General features: G+C 32.0%; 2 protein-coding genes across 3 annotated transcripts in view; one reads left to right on the plus strand and one right to left on the minus strand.

Annotated features, from left to right (window-relative positions):
* Positions 1-25,482, minus strand: part of LOC136990417 (beta-hexosaminidase subunit alpha-like) — a 376,498-nt gene that overhangs the window by 326,268 nt on the left and 24,748 nt on the right. Inside the window, exons 10-13 of one of the 2 annotated variants that reach the window (XM_067288809.1) lie at positions 21,472-21,643; positions 21,298-21,388; positions 21,121-21,225; positions 20,973-21,060 (exon numbers count right to left, since the gene is read on the minus strand). In XM_067288809.1, coding sequence (XP_067144910.1) covers positions 20,994-21,060; positions 21,121-21,225; positions 21,298-21,388; positions 21,472-21,643 — 435 coding nt within the window. In that variant the 3' untranslated portion in view covers positions 20,973-20,993. Of the gene's footprint in view, positions 1-20,857; positions 21,061-21,120; positions 21,226-21,297; positions 21,389-21,471; positions 21,644-25,482 lie in introns of those variants that run through there. The other variant, XM_067288808.1, reaches the window with a different exon arrangement.
* LOC136990419 (serine/threonine-protein kinase RIO3) lies at positions 359-15,135 on the plus strand. Its single transcript, XM_067288811.1, has 9 exons — positions 359-499; positions 3,308-3,534; positions 5,321-5,464; positions 5,548-5,675; positions 5,741-5,923; positions 6,008-6,167; positions 7,871-8,041; positions 8,113-8,217; positions 14,660-15,135. The coding sequence occupies exons 1-9, from the start codon at positions 367-369 to the stop codon at positions 14,804-14,806; spliced, it is 1,398 nt and encodes a 465-aa protein (XP_067144912.1). The 5' UTR covers positions 359-366; the 3' UTR covers positions 14,807-15,135.

Below are 25,482 nucleotides of genomic sequence, written 5' to 3' on the forward strand. Positions count from 1 at the left end.
AGCTAATCAGTACTTATTAATTTGTATATTTTTATTAAGCCATGCACTTTTAAAAGTGATTAACTTTCAAAAATATTTTCAAAAATTCAAACGAAATAATAAAAATAACTTTTAAAATCAAACTCAAATTAAAAATGAACTTATTTGTGTTTTATGATGAACTTAAATTAACCATTAATATACTTGAATAATAATTCTAAACTAGTTTGGCCTGGCACGCTTATGCCAAACTAGTTTAGTGTAAAATTGGGTTTTGCCAGTAACATATATATATATATATATATATATATATATATATATATTATATATATTGTAATATATTATTATTTATGAATTTAATTATTTTTCTTGCAGAAAGAATCAAAAATGGAATTGTTGACAGACGAACCAGATTGCAGTAGTGATTTTCTTTTGGCTCAAATGTTACAAAGGGAATATGATCTTGAACAAGATGCAGAATTAGAAAGAAAAGAAAAGAAATTCAATGCTGGAAGTAAAGGTAAAAATAAAACTTACCTCAATGCATAATTTTTTTAAATTAAAGATATTCTGTATGATTTCAATGAATTGCATTGTTTAATTATAGATATAAATTTAACTTTTTTTCAAACAGAAAAAGCCATGTTTATATTTTTTAATATTTGGTTTTTTATCTTTCAGTGATCATATTTTAGTGAGTTTAAAACTTACTAATATATGACCACTTATCATTGAACATTAAAATGTTCTTCCAGATAATTTAAATTATTAAATTTATTACAAAATGACTCTATATTTTACTTTTTGTGCAATTTATTTGGTAATTTGATTGAATTATAATGTAAAAATAATCCTTGATTTCTGACTGTTCGATTTATTAATATAAAACAAATCAATATATCCAAACTAGCTGACCCGGCCATGCGTTGTTGTGGCTCAAAATGTATCTATTATAAATGTATAACACTTCCCCCGTGGGGGAAATTTCAAAAAATCCCTTCTTAGTGTATATTCTCTTGACGTACCCTATTAAAACGCAATCAAAAACGCATCTAAAATAGTATAATAAAAGCCGAGTTCTTCACAGTAAGCCTTAATCCTGTCACTTTTCTCGCTGGGGAATATCGAAAAATCCCTTTTTAGTGTATATTCTGTTGACGTAACCTATTAAAACGCAATTAAAAACGCAAAAAACCGCATGTAAAATAGTATAATAGAAGCCGAGTTCTTCACGGTAAGCCTTAATCCCGTCCATCTCCCCCCACTGGGGGGAATTTTGACATGTATATTATATAAAAACACGTGCGTATTCGAATGCAACGTTGTGTCAAAATTTCAAAGGAATCTGTAGGAACAAACGAACGTTATATTTTATTTATATAGATAGATAGAAAATGATCTGCTTCAGTCCATTCTCACAGAAAAGCAGAATGCCTGACAGAAAAGCAAACTTAGGTCGTCGGAAGTTAGCGCCATCTGTTAGACATAAAAGCCTTAATCCATATATAAATATATTTTTGAAAGGGGGGAAATGGTGTAGGGGTATGAAAAATAGATAGTAGCCGATTCTCAGACCTACTGAATATGCATATAAAATTTGGTAAAAATCGGTAAAGCCGTTTCAGAGGAGTAAGGTAACTAACATTGTGACATGAGAATTTTATATATAAGATATTAATATGTATAGTTCATTCCAAACACCAGCATTTCCCACCAGCATTTTGCATGATTATCCAGTTGTTTACTATAAGATATCAGTTTCACACTATGGAAATCCATGCTTAAATCTCACTTGAATCTCTATAGTTTATTATGGGTAGAACATGTCAGAGTACTATTTCCCATATTAGCTGATATTGTTGCAAGTTTGGTCTATCTGCAATGGATAAAATTATGACCAGCCTTGTAGTCTTCATGTTACATTATTTGGTAGTGTTAACAATAAAGTCAATGAATTGTGTTTATATACATATATGTAATAATAATGTTTAAAAGTGTCATCTACAGATGCTTTGTCTTAGCACTGCCAAAAAGTTTCTCAGATTTTTCATACATTTTCATATCTTACTTGTCGATGATTGATTAGGTTATTACAGAAGACTTGTGCTTGTCTGGCATACTTTCCAGAGTGATCTCCTAAAATGTTAGTTATCTCACCCATCCTGGTTACTCAGGTTTCATTTGTTACAGTATTTCATGTCAGCTTTCTGTATTATTTGCCTGCCTGCATCTAAAAAAAAACCTGTGACTTGTTACTCTTTAGTACATCATTGATTGTTTGTATGCAGATTTTAGGCTTATATGCTGTCACTAATCTGGCACCCCTCTGTGCAAGGAATGGATGATTAACAAGCAAATTTTTGCAAGGCAGATACAGTAGTATCATAGTGTGATAGCACTCGGTAACACAACTTTGCCACATGTGTTAGTGCCAATTTTGATTTTTAATATTGCCATGATTAATGAATCAATTTGGATAAACTTTAAAATAGTTAGTGTTCATGATGAGTACTACAGATGTCTTAAATTTGTTGGATCATTTCAGACTTGTGATCAGCATTTTCTGCCTAGATTTACAATGAGAGAGAATAGCGACACCAAATTACCAGAAATCTAGAAGTCATTATATGTTTGATAGCTTGTTTGAGAGCTGATTGCTTCCTATTTTCCTTTTTTAAGGTTTTATTTTAAAATATTGAGTATTTATAAAAATAATAGCCCTTGTTTTAAATTTAATATGTTATTGGTCAGCCAGCTAAACTTTCTTAAAGTTGTCTTATTAATATTGCTTAAAGGTACTTTAATATTCAGTCAAAGTATTGTAGGTGTAAAAACTTTAAGGCACTAAGTAAAGCTCCAAGCCTTTTTCTATGGTGGTGCTTGTTTTTTCTGATTTCTTATCACAGTGACATTGCTTTTTCCAAAACCTCCTGTACTTGTAGTCTGTGTAATGTGCACGTTATTCATGTGTTGAGTCTTATTGTCAAATCTGATTCCAGTATTCTTACACCACAACTTTGAAAAGTTCCCTTTATCTCTTTATTTAGATGTTTTTGCTGGGCTTTACTTTTTTATGGGATATTATAGTTGACTAAACAGGTGATTTTAATTTTTATTTTAAACATGAAAAAGTTTTGTTACAATAACAGATTAATTTATAAAGAAATTTTGTTATTTTAAAGTTTATCTGTTTTTATTGATTTTTAATTACTGTTAATTAATTTTTTGCAATTTTTTAACAGTTCAATAATTTTCATTTTATTTCAGTTGGTAGTTGCTTGTAATAGAATCATTTTTAGTTTTCTGATATAGTTCTTATATTTTATAGTATCTGTCTCCTTTAAGAATTATCGACGTGTTCCTCAAAATATGATATCGGACGACGAAAGTACGGATGATGATTTAGATGAAACAAAACAAGAAGATACATTTGAAATTGCTGAAAGACAATCTCCAATAGTTGGAAAAAATGGAATCAGTCGTCAAGGTAACACCATAACTACTAAACATGATTTAGTAAGATGTGCAAGAAGAAATGCTCATCGCTTAATGGAGGTATTATTATTTTCATTCAATTTAAAAACATTCATAATTTGTGCAGTTTCTTATATAATATAACAAAATTAGATTTTAGAAAAAGAAAATCTTTTAAATTTTATTTTTATTTTTGGAAAAATAAATGCTAATAAAGGGAAAGGAAATAATTAAAATCGATATGTATAGATTTATATACTCAAAATCCATATTGATTGACAACATTGTGATCAGAAATAGTCTTAACTTTCATTACAAAAATTTATTAAATGTTACCATTTACAAAATAACAAACTTTTCTTTTGATGATTACATAATAAATAGAGACCAATGCATAAAAGAGTTGTTGCTAATGTAAACTTGAGTTGTAGATGTTTGAAGTGTTCTTTGTTTTGTTCCAGACATTTTAGAAGTCTTTCTTGGAAAGCATCCTGTTCATGAAGCTGCTCGGCTTTGTTGAAAAACCTGCATGCTAGCCTGAGATATGTTTTCATGTCTTTCTATATTGTAGGATGCCTCTGCTACACAATCTATTTTTGATCCTTTCCCCATTAGTAGTAGTTATATATATATATATATGCTAAATCAGGTGTCATGGTGGCCATGATACAAGTCACCTGTGAGTAAATGTTCAGTCCAGAATTTGGCAAACAATTTGGGAGAAATGTGCTGGGCAATCAGTAAGCTCTGTATTTGATGTGAGTCATTCAAGTGTTTAGAGAATTTTAAGAATGCAATAAGGCATGATTTTACAGGGATAAGTAAATGTTTGAGAACTTATTAAAAACAAAAAGACACAAAAACTGGAAGCTACAAAGATAGACAGGCAATCTAGCATGTTTTAAAATGCTGAAACATGGTTGCTTATTTTGTAAATGTGATTAGTAAACAACAAAAGAAAAGTTGTTTTGTTTTTTAAACTGCGGGAGATAAAAACTTCTCTAACAGAATTCTTGTAAGTGGATGAAATGGATTACACTTAAGATATGAAAAATATAAAAAAATAATGGTTTCTTCTGTTTTCATTTTGACACAAAACTCACCACAGAATGAGAAATATTTACTTATAAGCTGAAACATAAAATGAATTTTAAGCATTTATCAGATGGAGATAGGACAAATATTTTGACTGAGATCTACTAGAAGAAATAGCACTTCAGTGTTTTCTTTTCAATTATCATCCTACATTTTCATATAAAGTCTCCACTATTTTAATGCATAAATGCAATTTGTTTTGAGTATAATTACACAATTCCATAATTTTAAGATTGTTGTAAACCATTAAAAAAGTTAAAGTACAGAAGGAAAAAATTTCAATAAAAGGTTAACTTAGATATCTACATTTTTAACATGTCTGATGTATAATGACTGTAATTGTAGGAATAAGTACTGAAATGCTACTTGTAGGACACATCAGCCAAAATATATTGTTGTCTTGCCATTGTGTCTGTCGTTAGTCTTTTAATCTAGTAACGAAAACATGAAAAACCATTATTTCTGGATATTCTTCATAACTTAATTTCCAACAAAAGTTATTTTGTATGAAAAGCTCTAGTCAACGATACTCATCTTGGCCTCTGTTTTGATATGCAAATTCTGGATTGGTTGGTGCAAGTTTTGCTGGGTCTCACATTGCCAATTGATTCTGTACACAGACTTTGAGTATAGAAAAACTTTCCCAAACCTTCTACAACAAAAGGTTTACAAAAAAAAAATGGTATGGATGATCTGAAACACACTGTGTGTATTTTTTAATTGACAAAAACATTTTGTTTTTGTATCTTATCTATCTTTGTTTTACTTGCAGTTTCCTCCTGGTATAATTACTGGTGATGGTGGAGGATTTGATATGCAATTATCTAACCATGTTTATAATAAATTGAAAGTACATTCAATTAGTGAAGGTCGTCGTTCTCATAAACTACACGACAAAAAAGAAAAATCAACTGCTGTAAGTTAAGTTAAATAAAACGTGTGAAAATTTATTTTGTCATCAATTTTAAATTAAGATTTTTAAAAAATTCACTTTTGTAGGAGCAAGCTGTTGATCCAAAAACTTGTTTAATTTTATACAAATTACTTAACCGAGATTATTTAGAATCAGTTAGTGGCTGTATCAGTAGAGGAAAAGAAGCCTGCGTTTTTCATGCATTTGGAGGACAGTAAGTTAAGATTATCTATAATTTCATAAATTTCATGACAGATTTTAAAATTAATCTTTTTGCAGGAATTCAGAAAAAGTTATTCCTTCTGAATGTGCTGTTAAAGTATTTAAGACAACATTAAATGAATTTAAAAATCGTGATCAGTATATTAAAGATGATTATCGCTTTAAAGAAAGATTTAACAAACAGAATTCACGTCATGTGATTCACATGTGGGCCGAAAAAGAGATGCACAACTTGAATCGGTACAGTTTAACAAAGTTAATTTGTTTAATTTTAAAATTTGCTAACAATGGAATTTATAATGATATGTGTATATATATATATAGAATGAGAAAAGCTGGTTTGCTCTGTCCCGAAGTTGTCATTTTGCAAAAGCATGTCCTGGTGATGTCTTTTATTGGAAACGATTCTAGACCGGCTCCAAAATTAAAAGACGCCAAACTTTCAACGTCCAGCTTATCTGATGCATATATACAGACAATTGAAGTAATTATTAATTCTTACATTTAAATTGAATATTAATAATTAATTATATTTTGTATGCGATACATACCGAGATAAAGAAATAAATGTTTAAAAGAAACACTTTCTAAGAAAACTATTAAATATTTTAATACAAGATTTAATTACTTAAGTGTGAATCAAGGGTTACACTGAGCAATATATATAGTACAATGCACTTGATGTTTACAGAACCATTGATGTCTTTTTACTCAATTGATAAAAGATAGACATTTGATACATTTATTGTTTATCAATTGTGTGAGATAAGCAGAGGGTCAGGGGTTTATTCTCGCTGACCACTTACACTGCACGGGTTGGCAAAACCCGATCTCTTCGTCGTTGGATGGCTAGGCGGGCAAAAAGTGAGTGGGGAGGTCGTAAGTAAGTCGACAGGTGGTTTGGATTGACAGAAGACAGGTTAACAAATCAAAACATTTATTGAATAACTAGAATAAAATACAAGGCGATTACAACTATTCTACGATACTATGCGATTAAATGCGGTTATATGCAAGTAGATATTAAAGCTCTACAAGTTCTAAACAAACAGGAAGCTATGAGCTAAGCCTATTGCCGTTGCGGGAGAGAGTTTACAAAGGTTCTAACAAAATACCTCTTGGTGTGAGATTGGATGATATAATTCGATGTATGGCGGTCGCTGACGATGTGGAAGAGTTGCTGTAGGTGTTCTCCGATGGGACTTCGTTCCTGGGCATGGAGAATGAATAGACACAAGTGTAGGAACAACTTCCTATGCGAGTGCGCTAAGTTTCCAGTGGCGTGAGCTTTTATAGCGTTAGTGTGGGAAGCGGTCAGTTGTTGACAATGACTTGCAAATTCTTGACAGCTAAGTGTCAACTTTTCCACCTAACTGTTGATAGTTACTGGAGACCTCTGCTCCGTTTCTCCGCGAGGAGTTTTTTCTATCGGTGATTGTTTACAATAATTTTTGAACAAAAAATGAAAGTTTTCTTTCATTTACACAAATTTTTCCGTTAAAATCCACGGTCTCACAATTGATTAAAAGATTAATATATACTTTTTTTGTTCATTGCCATCATACTTAATTGCACCAACCCACTTTCAACAGTTATATAACTTTTAGAAAATTTCAATATACACAAGTGTTGTACTACATCATGTCATTGGAATAGTTTTCAGTGACTAGTTTTCAATAGCAGAATGGCCAATGCAGTAAAGGTATCTGTCCACCAGCCACACTAAATGATTCAAGTCTGGATCATGTCCTCAAACTTAGTGGTGACATTAATATTTCAAATCTGCTCTCCCACCTGGCTCATTGTTGTAGATGAAACAAATGTAGACTGTATTTCATTCAATAATTCTGTTGCTATATGAATTACTTTTTCATTGAGTTAACAATTATATTAGATATTTTATATCAGCTATTATGTTAATGTGTGTTAGAGTTGGAGGTTTGATAAGTCTTTGCGAGATTTTTGTAATTTAGAAAATATTCTAGCAGTGATAAAGGAAAATTATTTATTTCTTTATTTTATATTTTATAAATGCATAGTTTATTTGTAATAAAGTATTAAAACTTAATTGCAAATTAGAATAAAAATAGTATCAAGTATGCATATATAAAAAAAAATATATTTGTTGTAATATAAAATATTACAGCTGTTTATACTGCTATTTAATATCCATAATATATATTGCAGATAATGAAACGAATGTATAAAATTTGTAATTTGGTACATGCTGATCTTAGTGAATATAATCTTTTATGGCACAAAGATCAGGTGTGGGTTATTGATGTAAGCCAGTCAGTAGAACCTAATCACCCGCAAGCATTGGAGTTTTTAATGCGTGATTGTATCAATGTTATAGAGGTTTGTAACTTGAAATTTTTGCTCATACGTACGTGTAGTATAAAAATATGATGATTTATTTTGACTTTCAGTTTTTCAAAAAGCATTTCCTTCCTAACGTAATGACTGCCAAAGATCTTTTTAAAGAAATTTGTGGAATTTCACTTCCTGGTGAAGGAGCTGAATTACTGTCTCAGGTAAATTTGAATTGGTACTGGTTGATTATGAAATTTATAAGTTTAGAATTATGTTTCACTGGCAATCTATGTATCAAAACAAATTTACATTATACATCATCAGCCTTCTAAGAATCTTATGTGATTAAATTTTTAATAATTTAAATTTAAAGTTATATATTAAAAAAGTTATGAATATGCCTAATTGATTGGATTTAATTAAATTTCCTTTTTTTTTAACTACAAGTATATCAAATATCCTGTTATGAAATATAGGAAAATTATAATGATTTAACTGCTGTCAGAGCAGCTGATGTAAATGTTGTCACTATCCTTAGCATAACAAAATAATTTTAATTTATTTTTTTCTTGTCTGTGATTGATCCTCATTGCTTATTTAACTGTATTGTCAACATTTGTCATATATTACTCGTATCACGAGATTATGTTATATTTTGAGTAAATTAATTTACCTTCAAATGCAACAATTACATTACAGTTTGTGAAACTTCAAATGCACAATGCTTGATATACTCACAACACAAAAACAAGAAAATAAAATCATCTTAAAAATGTAAGCATATCATTTTATTTTTATATTTTCCTTTTGTTGTTTTAATTCAGTACATTCAGTAAAACTGTTTTAAAAAGTTAGTTTTATTTTTTTTTAATTTTCATAAATTTATATTCTAAATCACATTCAATAAGATTGCCATTTAAATGGCATTTCTTAATTTTAGCATTTATTGATTTCGTGTACAATCTTTTGAATCTTTTTATTGTTAAGAGTGTCTTTAAACTGGTCATTCTTCAGAAATTTTGTCTTCTTTTTACAGATTATCTGAAAGATCTACCTATAGATGCATAACTTTTGATAAGGGAATCTTCACACTCTTAATCAATATTTAAAGATATTTCAATAAACTTTAATTAAGCAGAATAACATACCATATTGTTGGCGTATAAGACACACTATTCTTCCCCTAAAAATTGGTCTTAAAACCAGAATGTCTCATATACAAAAGGTTGAAACTTCAATTAAAATGACAAATTCTCTCCAATTAAATTTGTGTTTTTATCATTGCATGTGATTTCGAGTGAAATATCTAATAAATTTGAAATATAGATATCCATTATCGTCATTATCGTTATTATTTTAATTTAAGTAAAAACATTGAAGTCTATGCCATATGTTGGACAGGATTGTCACTCTAGAATCTTTTTCTCATATAAATCTAGATTGTTTTGTCTCGAATTTAGCTAGTATCTAGATTTTATTTAATCATTATAAAGAAGGTAATATCAGAGTTTAAAGTGGTATTTGTAGTATTTAATCCTCAAAATAATATTTTTTTAAATCTAAGTACAAGCCAAGTCTTGAAGGTCTTTACTCTCAGACATATGATTGATTATTTATAGTGTACTCGGGTCAGTCTGCTCCATACCATACTCAGTACGTTGTTGATTGTTTTTGGACAGTATTTTTTTCTTTTGTAGAATATAAGTAGTGTTCTTGTGTTTTTATTATAGTTATATTGTGGTTTGTGAAAATTTTGGTTTCAACTTGTGAAAATATTTACAATGAAAAACTACATTTTGACCTTTGTCATATGAACCACATTGTTGAAGTTAAAATCCTTTTAAGAGATAATAAGGTTCTAATTATTGTGGGAAATGGAAGAAGCATTGCATTTGCCCATCAAAAATAGACAAAGAAAACATGCCAGTAAGTGAAAGAGAGTAGTATATAGAAACTGCATCATTTGGATGTAACAAATTGTTCACTATAGGCATCATCTGGATAACAAAATTATATTAACATGAACTAACCTTTTATTTGTTATGTTGTAGATAACAACCTTGACACTGAAGCCATGATTCCAAAGAGGAATTGGAAAATTACCAATTAGAAATGAATTGTTAAATAGGCGAAATAAAATGAATTGTTTTAATATCCGTCTCTGTTAATTGCAGATAATTGAGAAAGACATGATAAATACACTAGTCTCACTATTGGAAGAAATCTTTATTTATAACTTTTTATATTTTTAATTATCATCAAATGGCAAAAAGCTTAATTTTGAGGATAGTGATGAGTTTTAAAATAATACTAAAAAAAAAACTGTAAATGTTAATAATGAATAACACCTTCATTAAGTCCGACATCTCTTGAGATTGACAAAACCCCTCTATTTCCCTACCCCTTTAACCTTTAACCACCAAAATCTAATAGCATCAATGTTTTATTATCATTCCAAATTTTGTTTCTTATAGATGCCAACACACACATACACAGAATATTTTTTACTTTTGGATTCAGGAGATCTCAAAACGTGGAGACTTACAAAAAAAACCCTGAGGGTCAAATTTGACACGACTCCAATGCTTTTCCTTGATATGTATATATAACAGCTGGAAAAATAAAATTAAGAATGTTTAAAAATGCATTTAACTTACTGCTACAGAATATTTTGTCTTGTTAGAAACGTTTAAATAAAGAGTTAAAGAAAGAAATGTCTTGTTATTTAGTTTCAAAATTAAACTAAGTAGGGTCATTTTAACTCTCACCATCTCGGTTAATGATTAAAACTCTTCCTTTCCTTTGCATACTTTCACACAAGTTAGAATATTCAAGCTTGTCTTTATATGACAAATGCCACACCCCCTTGACTAAAAGGAAAATGGCAGATGTGTATTCCATTTTCTTTAAACATATACTACACTACAGCCACTATATGTAGTATATTCTAGCTCATTGTTCTGAAAAACAGTTGCATCTTATATGCCAGCAAATAAGATACATTTCTGGTTATACAGTTGCAATCATTTGATAAAATAAAAATAATTATTGATCAAATAATTAGGTTATTGTAAAAATTAAAATCAGATGTGAGTGCAGTTTGAGGATTATGTAAGTTGAAAATGAAAAGTCAGTGATAGACATCTTATGAAAATAATAGATAATGAATTAATTCTAGTAAAATGGACTTTGTATATCTATATAAAACTAGAAATTCCTCCGCCAAGCATGGCAGACTACTTTCTCATAGAAGGTAGAGGTTGAAGAATTGAGAAGAGTACAGATTTCAAGAAGAGTAGCTAATGTTTCTACAAATTAAGTAACCTATACTGCCCATAGAAACATAGTTAATGCACAATAGTGCATATTAGATAACAGGGTCCTTAGTATGTTAATTCTGATTGGATAATATAACATCACATGGTCACTATCCTTTATTTTATAATTGTAGAAGTGACATGATGTGGCTGTCTTTTTTTAAAGTTTAAATTGTATGAAGTAAGTTTAAAATATGCATCTGTCAAAATATTTAAAAATACAACTTAAGGGAAATTCCATCAAGCACGAACTAAATGAGGTCACCGCAACATAAGTGCAATCACCAATCCAAAATTGATAAAATGTTTATTCTAAAGCTAATATTCCTGCAAATTAAGTAGTCTATACTTTCTGTCGGAACATAAAACAAATACAGTAAGACCCTGCTTAATGTGGGGGATGCGTTCCTAGGCGACAAGGCGCTAAGCAAAACAGCATTAAACGAGGTCATTTAACATAGAGTAAATAGGTGTAGGTGAACACAAGACCAAAAATAAACAGATTGTACTTTAATTTTAGGTTACTTTTATATTAATCTGCATAATAATATACTGTATATTTCCACAGATAAGATGATAGTTGAATCATAAAAAGGCCCCCAAAATCCGAGGTCGTCTTATAGGACAGATACAAAAAAAATTAGATTGAAATTTATATAAATTAAAACCATTATAAAAAAAACAGACAAACCATAATTATTTACTAGTAGAGAGTAGGGTATGTTGTAGCCCATAGGACGTTTTTGTGAATAGCCAAGGTCATTACCTGAATGCCTGAATCAATGCGAATGTTTGCAACAATTGCAAGGCAGAAAATAAAATTTGTTCATTTGAAAAATTACAAATAGGACATAATTCCATATACGCTATACAGTATTATTATCCAGATGATGATCGCCGATCTAAACTAAATTCATAGGCCGTTGATAGTTTGGGGGTCGTCTTACAGGACAGATATATGCTAAAACTATAAAACTTTGACGAAAATTTATACCTCGTCTTATCTGCGGAAATATACGGTATGTTAAATAACACGTAAACATATGCACAGAGAAATGTAAAGTTCATTTTTTGTGAAGGTCCTGGCTCTTCTGAAATTCTTAAGATCGCATCCAAAATGCCTCATTTTGCTTTTGCACTCCTTTCAAAATGTGGATCATTCGCTACAGTTTGATTAATGATTTCAATTATCGTTACCAAACTTTTACTAAGGAAATCTGTAGAGAAATTCTTTGAGTTCTTCATTTTCAGAATATCTATTTTCCAGTTTACATGAATTCCTTGTTCTGCTAGTTCTTGAAGGTCGTCATTGGTAAGGCTCTCACCAGAAACCTGCAGTAACTCCTCAATATCCTGCTTTGTCTACATTTCCTAGTCATGCTGTATCGATTATGTTGACCAAAACAATACAGCAATAAGCTTTTCTCGTTGAGAATTCTTGGATAACTTCTTCCACCTCTGTTCATGCATTTATCAGTTAATTCTTGCCAAGTGAAGTCGATATTTCCTATGGCATCCATGATGTTAGATTTTTTCCAAAATTGCACCAAACAAACATAGATTTAAAGAAAGTACACCTGTTTGCCACCTTTTGCTGATTGGTTTGTGTTTGTAAATAATCATATTATGTAAGAATCAATGAAATACCGCAAAAATTAAAATTAGCGTAAATTTTGAGCTTATTTTTAGGCTTCAAGTAGACCGCGTTATATCAAATCAGCATTAAGTGGTCTTACTGTTTAACCAAAATTTCATCTGGATTGGACAAAACTTGCAGGAGTTATAAAGAATTTACACACACACACACAGATGCAGCTTTTATATTATTATTAATGTACGAAGTTGTAACGGATCTCTCGGGATTTTTTCCGTTGTATGACACTAGTGTGGTGGGCATGGTAGTCAAAGTGAAATGTTGGACCTGCAAAATCTCTGGGCTAGGGAGAGAGATTGGTAATGTACAGTGTGCCTCATACAACGTACTTAATCCGTTCCAGGTGCACGTCCGTTATACGAAATGCATTTTTCCATAGAAATACATGTTAAAACATCTAATTCGTTCTGCAGCATAAAATAACCGTACTGTATCATAAAAAAAAATTAACATGGGATGCGTTCTTTTATTCCTCCGCGTAACTCTGCGCGAGTGACATCTGTTTAAAAATTCTTGTGGAACGCGTTCCTAAATTCCGGTGGGAGTGCGCGCCATCGAACGGCAAAAACGGCCGCTTGTAGCAGTAGTTTACGGTGGAAAGCAACATGGCATCCTCCATTGCTCAGATAGTTTCGTTTCCGGGTCCATTATGTGGTTTTATGAATGAAAATTTAGAAATTGTGAAAGCGCGAGTTAGCGCACGCGGTGATGTAAGTGTCTTTACGAATTTTTTTTTGAATGGTAGCTGGCATTCTAATTTTTTTCGTGGCTATTTTGAATGCTCTTTCAACAAATAATCCATTTTATGGTTAAATTTTACTATTGGGACCCTTTTTTTGCCTTTGAAAGCTCATATTTTAGAATTATAGATTCCTCCATCACGATACTATCGATAGTGCGGGCGCTGCCATCTTTCTTTCTTTCACCATCGTCCCTAAATGCCTACAAACAGCAGCGCACTCCCGTAGTAGTGGAGACACAGAGCAACCGCTATTAAAGAACGCACCCATGGAGCAGTCACCAGTTATGCCGGAAAGTCCGTTGTTTGCAGCCAGTCCGTTGCTCGAGTCACGTAACAGCCAAACAGAAAGTCCGTTGTTCACAGCGTACGTTATACGAGGTACCACTGTACTTAAAATTGTTTTGAATGTGTTGTAAGTTTCAGACGTGTAAGAATGTCAATAATGGGTTGTTATAAAGTGAGTCAAAAGCCCTTTGTGCCCTTTTCATTTCAAAGTAGTGAAGATAGTTTAAATTCTGTTAATGTAGTAGTAGTGCATAGAGAATTTGGTGAAACCTTTTTTTGTGCTTGAAAAGTCCAATTTTTACTCCATGTGAATTTAAAGTTGTAAATTATGCAGTCCTAAATGTGTTTATTTGAATCCAGAAAATGATTTCAGACTAAGTAAATGGTGCTCTTTAACTTTGTTATTGGATCCTTTGTTACACCTATATCTACATTTGTTAAAAAGTTACAACATAAGTGACCTTGAAAATGACTTTCGGATGCATCTTTGACAATCTTGAATTCTCCATGTGTGGTTTTCTGCATAACTATTGCATTAACAAAATTAATCTATCGTCAGTATTTTTGGAACAAAACGGGTGCAAGGGACTTTTGACTCACTATCTATATATTAAATATTACAATTAAATTTATTATTATTATTATTATTTATTTTTGTCATTTAGATTCAAAATTACGAAAAAGAAGAAGAACTGCTTGCCCACGGAAAGTCCGACAAAACCGATTCGTTTGAAATTTTATTTGCAAAATGCCAGCAACAGAGTAACGAGAAGAAATTGCAAAAAGACGAAAATCCAAATAGAAAACAATAAAACTATCGACGCATTCGGTTAGAACTAAATAGCTATCATTTGTAAATAACTGATTTGTGAGTGAATATATTTTATTACCACAAAAGCTTTCTTAAAACTAATATTTTGATCATTGCTAATCTAAAATGTCCAAAATTCTTTTATATGCTGTTGAATATTGTTTTGAATAAATATGACTGTTTTATTGGATTAAAATTTTTAATATAAAAATATTAACATTGTGCCCATAATGTACAGAAATTATTTCTTTAAATTATTTTAAAATTTATTTTAAATAATCCTAATTGGAATGTATTTATTATATTAAAATTGAACTTTGGAAGCAAAAATTTGTATATGTATACATTTTTTTTCTCATCCCTTACACGTGAAAGGGTTAATACATTTGTGGGAAAATCAGGAATTCTTTTTATTTTACAATGAAAATTGTTTAAATTGAATCGTTAAATGTAGAGATTTATTTGCAGTTACACTACCCGATTGTTTACGAGCATTTAGGTAACATAAGTGACCGTGGATAGTTATATATAAAATTACATATGTCGAAGCGAAGGATGGATGGAAATCCGGATAGCGTGACCATTAAAATGTTTGAAGATCAAGGTTTCTGGATCTTGTCACTTATTCACATGGCTGTGGTTTGTCCAACATAAATTAGCAATTGTCAAACCAGACTAAACTACTTTTCAACCGTTCACAGGAGAGAAAGGGTAGGAAAGAGGCGTATCCAATGCCTTAGGACTGCAATAGACAGTTAAATTTTTAAACTACCGAAGCAGAAGAATGGTAGGAAATTTTCTTCTGAGATGTTAAGAACAGAAAATCTAATATACAGTTGATTCCATTTAATTGGGCCACTGGTTAATCGGGGCATCCGCTTTATTGGGCCAAATTTCAAAGAACAATCCAAGCTAATAAATTAATGCATAATTCAATCACTTAATTGGGACAGTAGCAGAAAAGGAATTTAGCAATTTTTAATATATTTTAGTAATCTTCTGAAATACAGTATGTATGCACTACGTACACTAATGTCGTGTAGACCTAACGGTTGGCAGAGACAAAGCAATGTTGTCTTTTACTCGGGCAGTTCAGTTTTTCCAGAGGGAGTCAGCATAGCGGGATGTATCGCATTGGGATTTCATCTGAAGCGGATCTGAATGCAAGTTACTGACCCTGCTCTGGTTTGGACTGCACGATCCCCTTAAAAGCGAAGGGACAAAGATCACTGGACAAGTTTTTGAGATCTCTCGTCTGGGTTCCCTCGAAAGGGAGCTCAGACTGTCTTCCAACTCATTGCATGCATAATTATGTCTATTCAGACAGCAGCCATCCAGTTGTTGAGACTGGCATCTAGATGGCGGATTCTACGGACACTCCCACCAAAGTGGCCGATCTCCAAGTAAAGAAAACTCTGCTCAAAGGAACACTAAAATGACTTTTGAACAAACCCTTTTTTTCCCCTCCCTTTTTAGTTAGAACATGTTCTAACTAAAAAGAAAGAAAGGAAAAATTGTTCGATCAGTCACTACTAATATTATGCAAATCAGTTATCTATTGTCGTGAGTCTGGCAAATTTATAGTACAAATATTTTCTGTGTTTTGGTTTAATAAAGTGTTAAAATAGTTACCTAATTATTATTTTTTTACCTACTTATTTATTTACCTACATATTACATATTTTATTATAGAATTTATTATTAGTTTGTTTAATTGGGGCAGCTGCTTAATTAGGCCAAAATGGATTAGTCCCAATTAAGTGGAATCAACTGTATTTGTCCACATATTTTACATTTTATACCAGTTCTACATTTTTCTGAGGGTGAGTAGTAATGTTTATTAGGGTGCAATTTGAAAAAAATGTAGACCTATAAATTTCCACTGTTTTTCGTCTTGTTATCTGTCCTTGTGATGACATTACAATCTTCTTCACTTGCTATTTAAATTTTATTTTCTAATGCTACTCCCCCTCACAATTGACTTACATATAGAAAAAATTCAAAGACTTTGTAATGGGATAGGAATTAATGCCATCATGGCTGGTAAGTGTTACCATACACAAGTTTGCTTGCAACTAGTGACACCTCACTCAGATTTTAGCCAAAGTAGTACTTGCCTTCAACTGCAAGGAATTATAACTACAGGATGCTCTGTCACATCCTGTATTGTATAATTTCTCCATTGTTCTGTGACTACTATACAGGTATACCTCATCTTACGTCGGTAATTGGTTCCAGGAGAGGCGACATAAGTCGAATTTACTTGTGTAGTTACGACGTAAGTCGTAGTTTCGACTTACGTCGTAACTAAACGCCAATAATGAGCACTTAAAGACCACTAAATAAGACAACAACACAGAAACACAGATGTTTTCATGGTTCGTTCCCTAGGATTTATGATGATTATATTAACATTAATTATTTGAAGACAGAGTCCTTCCTAAAATAAGGAACCACCATTTATTGTGTTCTGGACATTACATTTTTGGTGACTGACCTTTTCTTTGAGGCTACTGGCCGCCAAACATTCCTTTTAAAAAACACAAATATAAAGTAATTAAAAATATAACATTTTTAAAAAGCAGTTACTGGTGATATACGGACGTCTTCTATTCTTCCATCATACCTTCTTGGGGTCGTTTCGGCTTTTATCTACGACGAAATAGGCGCTGGTAAAATGTAGATGAGAAAAGCACATTATCACAATAAATGGTGGTTCCTTATTTTAGGAAGGACTCTGTCTTCAAATAATTAATCATAATTATCGCCATCGGACGAAGATTTACAAGATTATATTAACATTTACTGTAAATGTACATATTTTAATATGATTTTATGTGCTTTCAACGCTTTTCTAGTGATATTACGACTTCAATGTTTATGGCGGACGGATTTAAAGTCGAATAAACTGACTTAAACTTGATTTTTATTTTTCCATATACTTTTTTAACAAGTGAACGTATAATCGGGAACAATGTAACTCGAGGTATACTTGTATTGTACACCTACTTTTGAAATGATGGAAATTTTGTCTGAGTTCGGAAAAGTCCGACCAGAAATATGTAATTCAAAGATCAATACTCAAAATCTACATTTATTGACAAAAAATATTGTGCATGCAGATAATTATCCAAATACTACAAAACACAACATAATTGCATGCCGGATAATGCCACCAGAATGCCTTAAAATTGTTACAAAAGTATCCTACAAAACAACTTGCAGAGGCTCAATGTTTAGAATTTTTAGTGCACCCATTTTTTGGAGGACTTAAAACACCAGGCATGCCTGTATAATGCAGTCAAGGACATGTATTCTATAGAAATGCACGGCTGAGAGCTTGAGAAAGACCACGTCATCGAGTCGAGGGAAGTGGGATGGCCATTTCACCTGACTGCATGGAGGCAATGTTGAGGCAGTGGATATGTTGTGACAGATGGGCTCTGGATATCCTAGACATAACATGAGAGATGATTGTTCGTGAGACACAACATTGTTCAAAGATGCCATTGACAAACTTATGTCAAACAAATGGCATCTTTGTCCTCCATCCAGAGACAGGTAGAAGCCTCATTATGGAACCTTCTCAAACTAATTTCAAATTTTTTCAGGCTACAATCTGGGCTAGAGTAAATTTGACGATTTCAATCTTTTGTTTTTGGTCAAAAAAAGGGGAGAAGTATTCCATTTCACAAATGCAATCAAGGAACTTCATAAAATTTTCCCACGGACAGCGCTTTTTCCATGAGTGACACAGCTTCCGAAAAACTACTCATTAAGGGAAATGGAGAAAAAATCACAGATTGGAGCAACCATCAACTCTACCAAAAATGGTAGAGTGACAGATCCCAGGATCTGGTAGAGATCCCGAATAAAAGGCAAGAGGACAGAAGATGACACAGAGTTTGCCTGCCTAAAGTGTGTGTGTTAACCTCGTCGCTATCTTCGACCACTGCTCTTTTTGAATTCCCGTCAATTTTTCCACCGAACTTTCACTGCTCCACTTGACGAACAAGTATCTGAACGTTACCGATGGAATGAGATCCTTCTTGAGAAGTCGCGATCATCTCAACTAACCATCCAGGTATGTATCAACTCATGTCCGAAATTGAAACACACTCTCTCTGTTTGGCATGCTTGTAGGAATAGACTCTTCCACTAATTCCATGCCCTTTAAAATACTTTATAAACTTAACAAAATAAATTGTTGTTATTTAACATTTAAATGTGTAGTGGAGTGGATGTTTCCGGTACGCCATCTATCGAGTCTCTTCTGTCCCAAATCGACCACTTGTGCAAGACTTGCAGATGAACATAACGGTCACAAAGGTGTCAGTCCTGACTTGGGCATTGCTGACGTAACGATCAGCAATGCCTGTTTAAGAAACAATACTGGTTTTAAAGACACCAGTATTTAGTAGTAATAGAAATAACATTTATTATTACATGAATAAAATCTTTTTATGGATTGAAATATTTTCTTTAATATTTTAATTTATAACATGTTGTATAATCTGAATGTTAAGTGTGGTTGAAATTTTTGTAGTACAAGTTTTAGTAGTAGTTTGCACAAAATTCATACCGAAAGAACTTGTTCTTATTAGCAATTTATGTTGAGGACAGAATTGAATTTGGATCATTATATCTTCAAAACAGTTCATCAGAACACTTAAGCTTAAGTCCCAGTATTGTAAGAAAGAAAATGCATTATAAAGATCTAGACATGTTAGGAACATGTAAAATCTCTCATAAAATATTATTATAATGAAAATAAATGAGCTTTTCATATTTTGTAGACAAATATATATTGAGGATCATTTTGCATACAGTACAAAAAAAGTAAGTTTGAATTTGTATGACAATTGAATCTTCTATAGTTTAATGCATTGTAAATACTCCAAACAACAGTCAAAATATTAATCCGTTGTCTCTTATATTACTTGCAAAGTATCGATAGATAATTTCAATTAAAAAACATGTAAGTTACAAACATTTTAACTTGTTAAATAAGGTATATAGAAATGATAATTGTTGCAATTTATTTTTAACAGTTATCACCTTGAACTGTATTAAGAAGTATGTATTAAATTTTTTTACAGGGTTCCAGACCTCAGATAATAAAACTATTGTATTGCAATTCATATGTAGACCTTTGCTAATCCAGCCATTTGTTGCATAGAGGGCCACCAGATTAGCAAGAATGCCAAATTCATTTTTGTTTGGTGTGCATGTGTGTGCGTAAAGCCTATCCAGAGGCAACGAATGATGTGATCTGTCACCCTTTGGTATGTTCTTTTTGGAAGTAAGTGAGCTAATAATACAGTGCAATGATGTGCAATACCATACACACAGAAACGAAACCCAAGTAAACTGGAAAACAGTGCATAACATGACTAACGTTTTTGTGGAAACAGAAGCAAGTGGGCAATCATACTGGAGGGTATGCTGGATAATTGAGGGCCAGATTAGCGAGAGCCTACCGTAAATGTAGCAACAGGATGTTTCATGCAGAAAAATCTGTGTGGATCATTATATAAAATGGTTGACATTGCTATAATTTGTCTGAGCTAAAAGCAATATAAAAGACCACATAAAATTTTTAAATTTTACAAAATATTAAATGGGGTTTTGACTGGGAATTAATTGTATTTGAGAAACTTCCTTAACAAGCTTTTTCTATTCATTTTGAATAATATCCTGAATAATTAATTATTTAGGATTTTTTAACTGTTTTTCTTGGAGCAAAGCTCTTAGAAACTAATTTATTGAGTTTCCTTATCTGCCCATCGTCGGGAGTCGACAAAAGTTTTATCTCAAAAAACAAAAAACAAGACTTTTTTTTTATACTTTCCACTCTGGGTACTGAGAGAGCCTTTTTTATCAAGCTCATTGTGGGCTTTGGCTGAACCCACAATGGGTAGGCCAGATGTTGAGGGACTGGGACCATCCCTACCACTAACTACAGATTCATTTGCAGGTCTCCCAGAGTGGTTAGCTGTCATTGTCAAAGATATCATCTGGACCAAGTGGTGACTATAAAAAGAGTCAATAATTAAACTGCTTTTAATAATATTTTAATCCCATTCAGTTATAGATTATTTTCTGCACTTTAAAAATTTATTTTGAAAACATTTTAAAATTATAATAATCTACTGTATTGATATCATAATATCTATATTTTGATGATTTCATTTTGCCATATAATCACATTTACAAAATCCTGGACCATTGACTGGTTCTACTTTCAGTCCTCTCCTGTAAAAGAAAATGAATTATTATATATTTAAAAATTATATATATAATAAATTTACATACTGAAGCATTCGACATCTGTGTTCCTCTAGACGTGGCGTGGCAGATGCGACGTCCGTTACGTTTACGGAACTCCACAATCTCTCCGCAACCGCCGAAGCCCTCGGCCTTATTATTAATTCGAAGCGTAATTAAAATCTGCATTTAATTAGCAAACAGAATAAAACTTTGTCAAATTACCATGTTCTACTCATGACGTTAATTCCGTCGACATATTCGCCCCACATGCATGCTTCGCCTCCTAACACCAACGTTTTTTGCTTTTCTGTACCTAATAATAATAATGTATAAAAAGTGGGTATTTTAGCATTTAGAATTAGTAAATAAAATCAAATTTATATTCATGTAACAAACCATTAAAAGCATACGGATCACAAGTATAAAATGATGTCCAATCATTGCCATAATTAATGTAGTTAAGGTACCAGCACGTAGATAATAAGGTATGATAACCGGCAGCAGTGACTTTAGTCAATTCTTCTGCTTGAGGATTTTTCCAGACATGAATTACTGTATCTGGTTTTACCTTAATAGATGTTTATTATATTGAAATAGCAGTACAGTGAATAAAATTTTATCATACTATACATTAAAGCTAAAAATGAAGTAACGAGTGATTATTTCAAATTCCCAAACAACAATGGATAGAAAATATTAGCATTTTTTTAATTCTTAGAAATGCATGTCCCACTACATCTGTTTTTCTTTTCGAGAAATTTTCAGATTTCTTTTTTTGTGAGACAATGAACGCATATTTTTGTTTTTTACTTTCGCCACCCTACGAGAGCAAATAATATTGAAATGTGTTATTTGCTCTCTTATTGCCCACAGGATGGAAACAGCTTCTAAAATAAATCTTGCCACAGGATTCAATTTCTGAATTTATTTATTGTAGACCCCGAAACAACTACTCTTACAGCAATTATCACCCATTTTTGATTTCTCTGCATTCCGTACTCTCATAAGCAAGTAAGGTAATTTTTATTAATCACTTTCTTGGCAGCCAAATTCTTATTGGTTTTTGAAACTCAAGATCTTATTACCTGTTCACACTCAGCTTCTAAAATTTAGTGGGTAGATAATAAGGTATAAGGGGTGTCTGATATTAAAAGTACAAGCCAAAATTACACTAACATTATTAAAAATTTTCTTTAATTATAGCATTCCACAAAAAACTACATACTTTTGAAGTGTGGACTATACTCCACACTTCAAATCAAACCAAACTGTGGCTGGCACAGCAGAATTGAGAGGTCCTGCAACATCCTCTGTAGAGTCCGGATTTAGCCCCCTCGGATTTTCATTTATTTGAACCTTCAAAGAAATTTTTGGTGGGGAAATGCTTTGCGGATCAGGAAGAATTGCAAGACACCATTCTGGACTACTTCAAGCAATGGTACCGAGAAAGGATGTTCAAACTAGTGTCACGCTGATATAAATGTCTCAATGTGTACAGAGATTATGTCAAGAAATAAACAAAAGTATGTAGTTTTTTGTGGAATTTATTAAATATTTTCTTTAATTATAAATGTTAGTGTAATTTTGGCTTGTACCTTTAATATCTGACACCCCTTGTATGATAACTAGCAGCAGTAACTTTAATAATCAATTCTCTTTTTACCCCCATTCTTGATGATTTTGTTAATTCTTGTAGGTGGATTTCAATAGGTAATCAATTAGATTTCAAGGGAAAATGGAACAAAGATTCAAAGTCAGCACCTATAGAAACCTCCTAAGTATGTGTTTATGATTTATAATAATGTACAATTCAATAAAATCTCCAAGTATACAGAATGTCATGTTCTAATTGGTCAGATAGTGGACCCTTTGCAGGTATGGTAGCTGTTGACTTCCCTTGAATGAGAAGATAATTTAATCCACAAAATCTTTCTAATTTGACTCTTAACATACTCTTCACAGTTGAATTTCATGACAAATGAACTGAAGATCAATGGATTTGACGATATTGAGTTGATATTTCATACTTGCTTATGAACAGTATTAATAAACACATTTTTGATGTTAATTGAAACTATATTTCTTTATCTTTTTACGTTTGTACTCATTTTAGTGTTCCAGAAAACATTCAAATAAAAACAACTGTGGTTGCTAAAACAAACTAAATATTGTGTTATATTACACTTATAATATGCTATTTTCTGTATTCAAATAGGAGATATACTTATTTTATTGCTCAGATAGAAAGGGTAATGAAATTTATTAGACCAAAAGCACTTATTCAGGTAGAGATCAATAAGAGGATGGTCCTCGAAAACTTTCACTCAAACAAATTAACAAACTTTACATCCATTTTTGTTTTTACATGGATGTTTTATCTAACATATTTCAATAAATTTACCTTTTTAATCACATGCATGTATTTTCCTTTCGTCATCCATGCAGTTTATGCCAGATTTGGATGTAAATTTGGTGGATGTGACTGCTCTGCACCACTCTTCCATTTAACATAATGTCGTGCTCTTCAAGTTTTGATTCACTGGATGGCCATATTTGAGAGTAGCTTGTATGAAATAGTCACCAACCTTTACCATTAAGATTGGATGTTTCCTCCTTTCTTTAACATAACATGGAAAATACAATCGTTCATAGATGTAATCAAAGACTGGAGACATTGCAATGGTATTTCTTCCCGAACTGCTTTGATTCTGCTGAATTGGCTTCTGGTTTGCATAAACCTGATGAACAAATTTTCAATTAGATTAAGGTCTAGAATGCTGGCCATTCAAGGTGTACTTCATTTAAATGGAAGAAGTCTCTTGTTGATATGATTGATGAAAAATGCCACCATCTTGTTGGAAGATGCAGTTATCTCTTTCCAGTTTTTCACCATATGTTGTACTGGTACATTTTAAAGTTATTGTGATTCTTAAGTACAATTACATCTGTCTTTCCACATTGTGCAGATATGGGTGGTCTTTGGACAGAGCTTTATCTAGCTACCCATTGGGAACACACAACTGCCTCCTTCCTGATATCATGCCAATAGTATCGATAGCCATCTGGACCATTGAAATTAAACCACTTTTTGTTTGAAAAGACAACAACCTGCCATTCTTTGTCCTGGCACTGATGGTTTTTTTAGCAAACATAAGCCTGACAGGTTTGTGATAGCATTTCAGCAGTGGTTGCACCTTTCTTTTTCATCTGATATGAGTAGTCTTAGGGAAAACTTCAGGTCTTTCCTGGCTTTGATTTTTTTCACATGCAGGATTTCATCTGTATACTTGCAGTCTATGAAATATCGAGAAAGGCAGACTTGTTGTTGCAGACCAGATTGTTGTTTTGGATATCCATGTGTCCCTGAAGGGAGCATATTTCAACACGGTACTTCTATTCCAATCAAACTTTTCTGCAAATTCCCCATGTGCCATCACCAGGAATCCCTCAATTCAGAAAGCCTTTTATCACCTCATATTTCAAGTGTTCTTTTATATCCTTGGCTATTTTGTACAAGTTTGCATTTAAAGTCAATTTGCATTTGCTGATGTATGCTATTATTCTTACACACCTGTTGTAGGGGTGGACACAGCCATCTAATATACTTAGGCTGTTAAGATCAATACACTATGTTAAATAGAAGGATGGTGCTTGAGTAATCATGTGTACCAAGTTACATTTGAACCAGTCATAAACTGCATGAATGGCAGGAACATGCGTGCATATGATATTTTTACATGGATTGTATAGAATCAAAAATAAATCAAGCTTTAAAACACTTTATTATTCTATAACTGACATTATTTACAATTTACAAAAAGCTAATCATATACAAACAATAATTCAGCAGTTAATTACTTTTGTTCTTACCAAATATGGAGCCTTATTAAGATTATTAAAAATAAAAAAATAGAACTTGCAGTGTAAATTTTTTAGTAGTTTGGACCTTATTGGATTCAATTAGTTTAAGACAAGCTCTAGTTATCATCATTAACATTTTTAATAGGAGGACCATGCTTCCATTTGGTTACAAAAATGATGTTTTCTTGGATATGATATTAAGCAGGTCAGTTTTTGATTTGTGAGTTAAATGAAAAGTTTATGTCAAACTAAACAAACTACAGTAGAACCTCTATTATCCAGATTGTTCAAAATAAACAAAAATTGTACGAATTTGATGATTTGCACTTGGCAAATTGCGACACTGTTTTACGTACGTGATGGAATGCATGGAACAAAATTTTGAAAAGACCATTAGTAAATTCCAGTAACATAGTAGAAACCGGTAATAGGAGACATTGCGGAAGTAATAGCACAAATTTCAATATGTGCTGAATGTGACGAAGAAGATGTAATGCGAGTGGTTAAATTGCAATGCGAACGATCCTGGATTCCAAATTTTGAATG

This window comes from Centruroides vittatus, unplaced genomic scaffold, assembly GCF_030686945.1.
Source record: "Centruroides vittatus isolate TY-2023 unplaced genomic scaffold, ASM3068694v2 scaffold_932, whole genome shotgun sequence".
NCBI lineage: Eukaryota > Metazoa > Arthropoda > Arachnida > Scorpiones > Buthidae > Centruroides > Centruroides vittatus.

Coding starts and splice junctions, on each gene's coding strand:
- LOC136990419 (XM_067288811.1), top strand. CDS start 367: ATGGAATTGTTGACAGACGAACCAGATTGCAGTAGTGATTTTCTTTTG. Junction 3,535..5,320: donor ATGCTCATCGCTTAATGGAG/GTATTATTATTT, acceptor TTTTACTTGCAG/TTTCCTCCTGGTATAATTAC. Junction 8,218..14,659: donor GAGCTGAATTACTGTCTCAG/GTAAATTTGAAT, acceptor TTTGTCATTTAG/ATTCAAAATTACGAAAAAGA.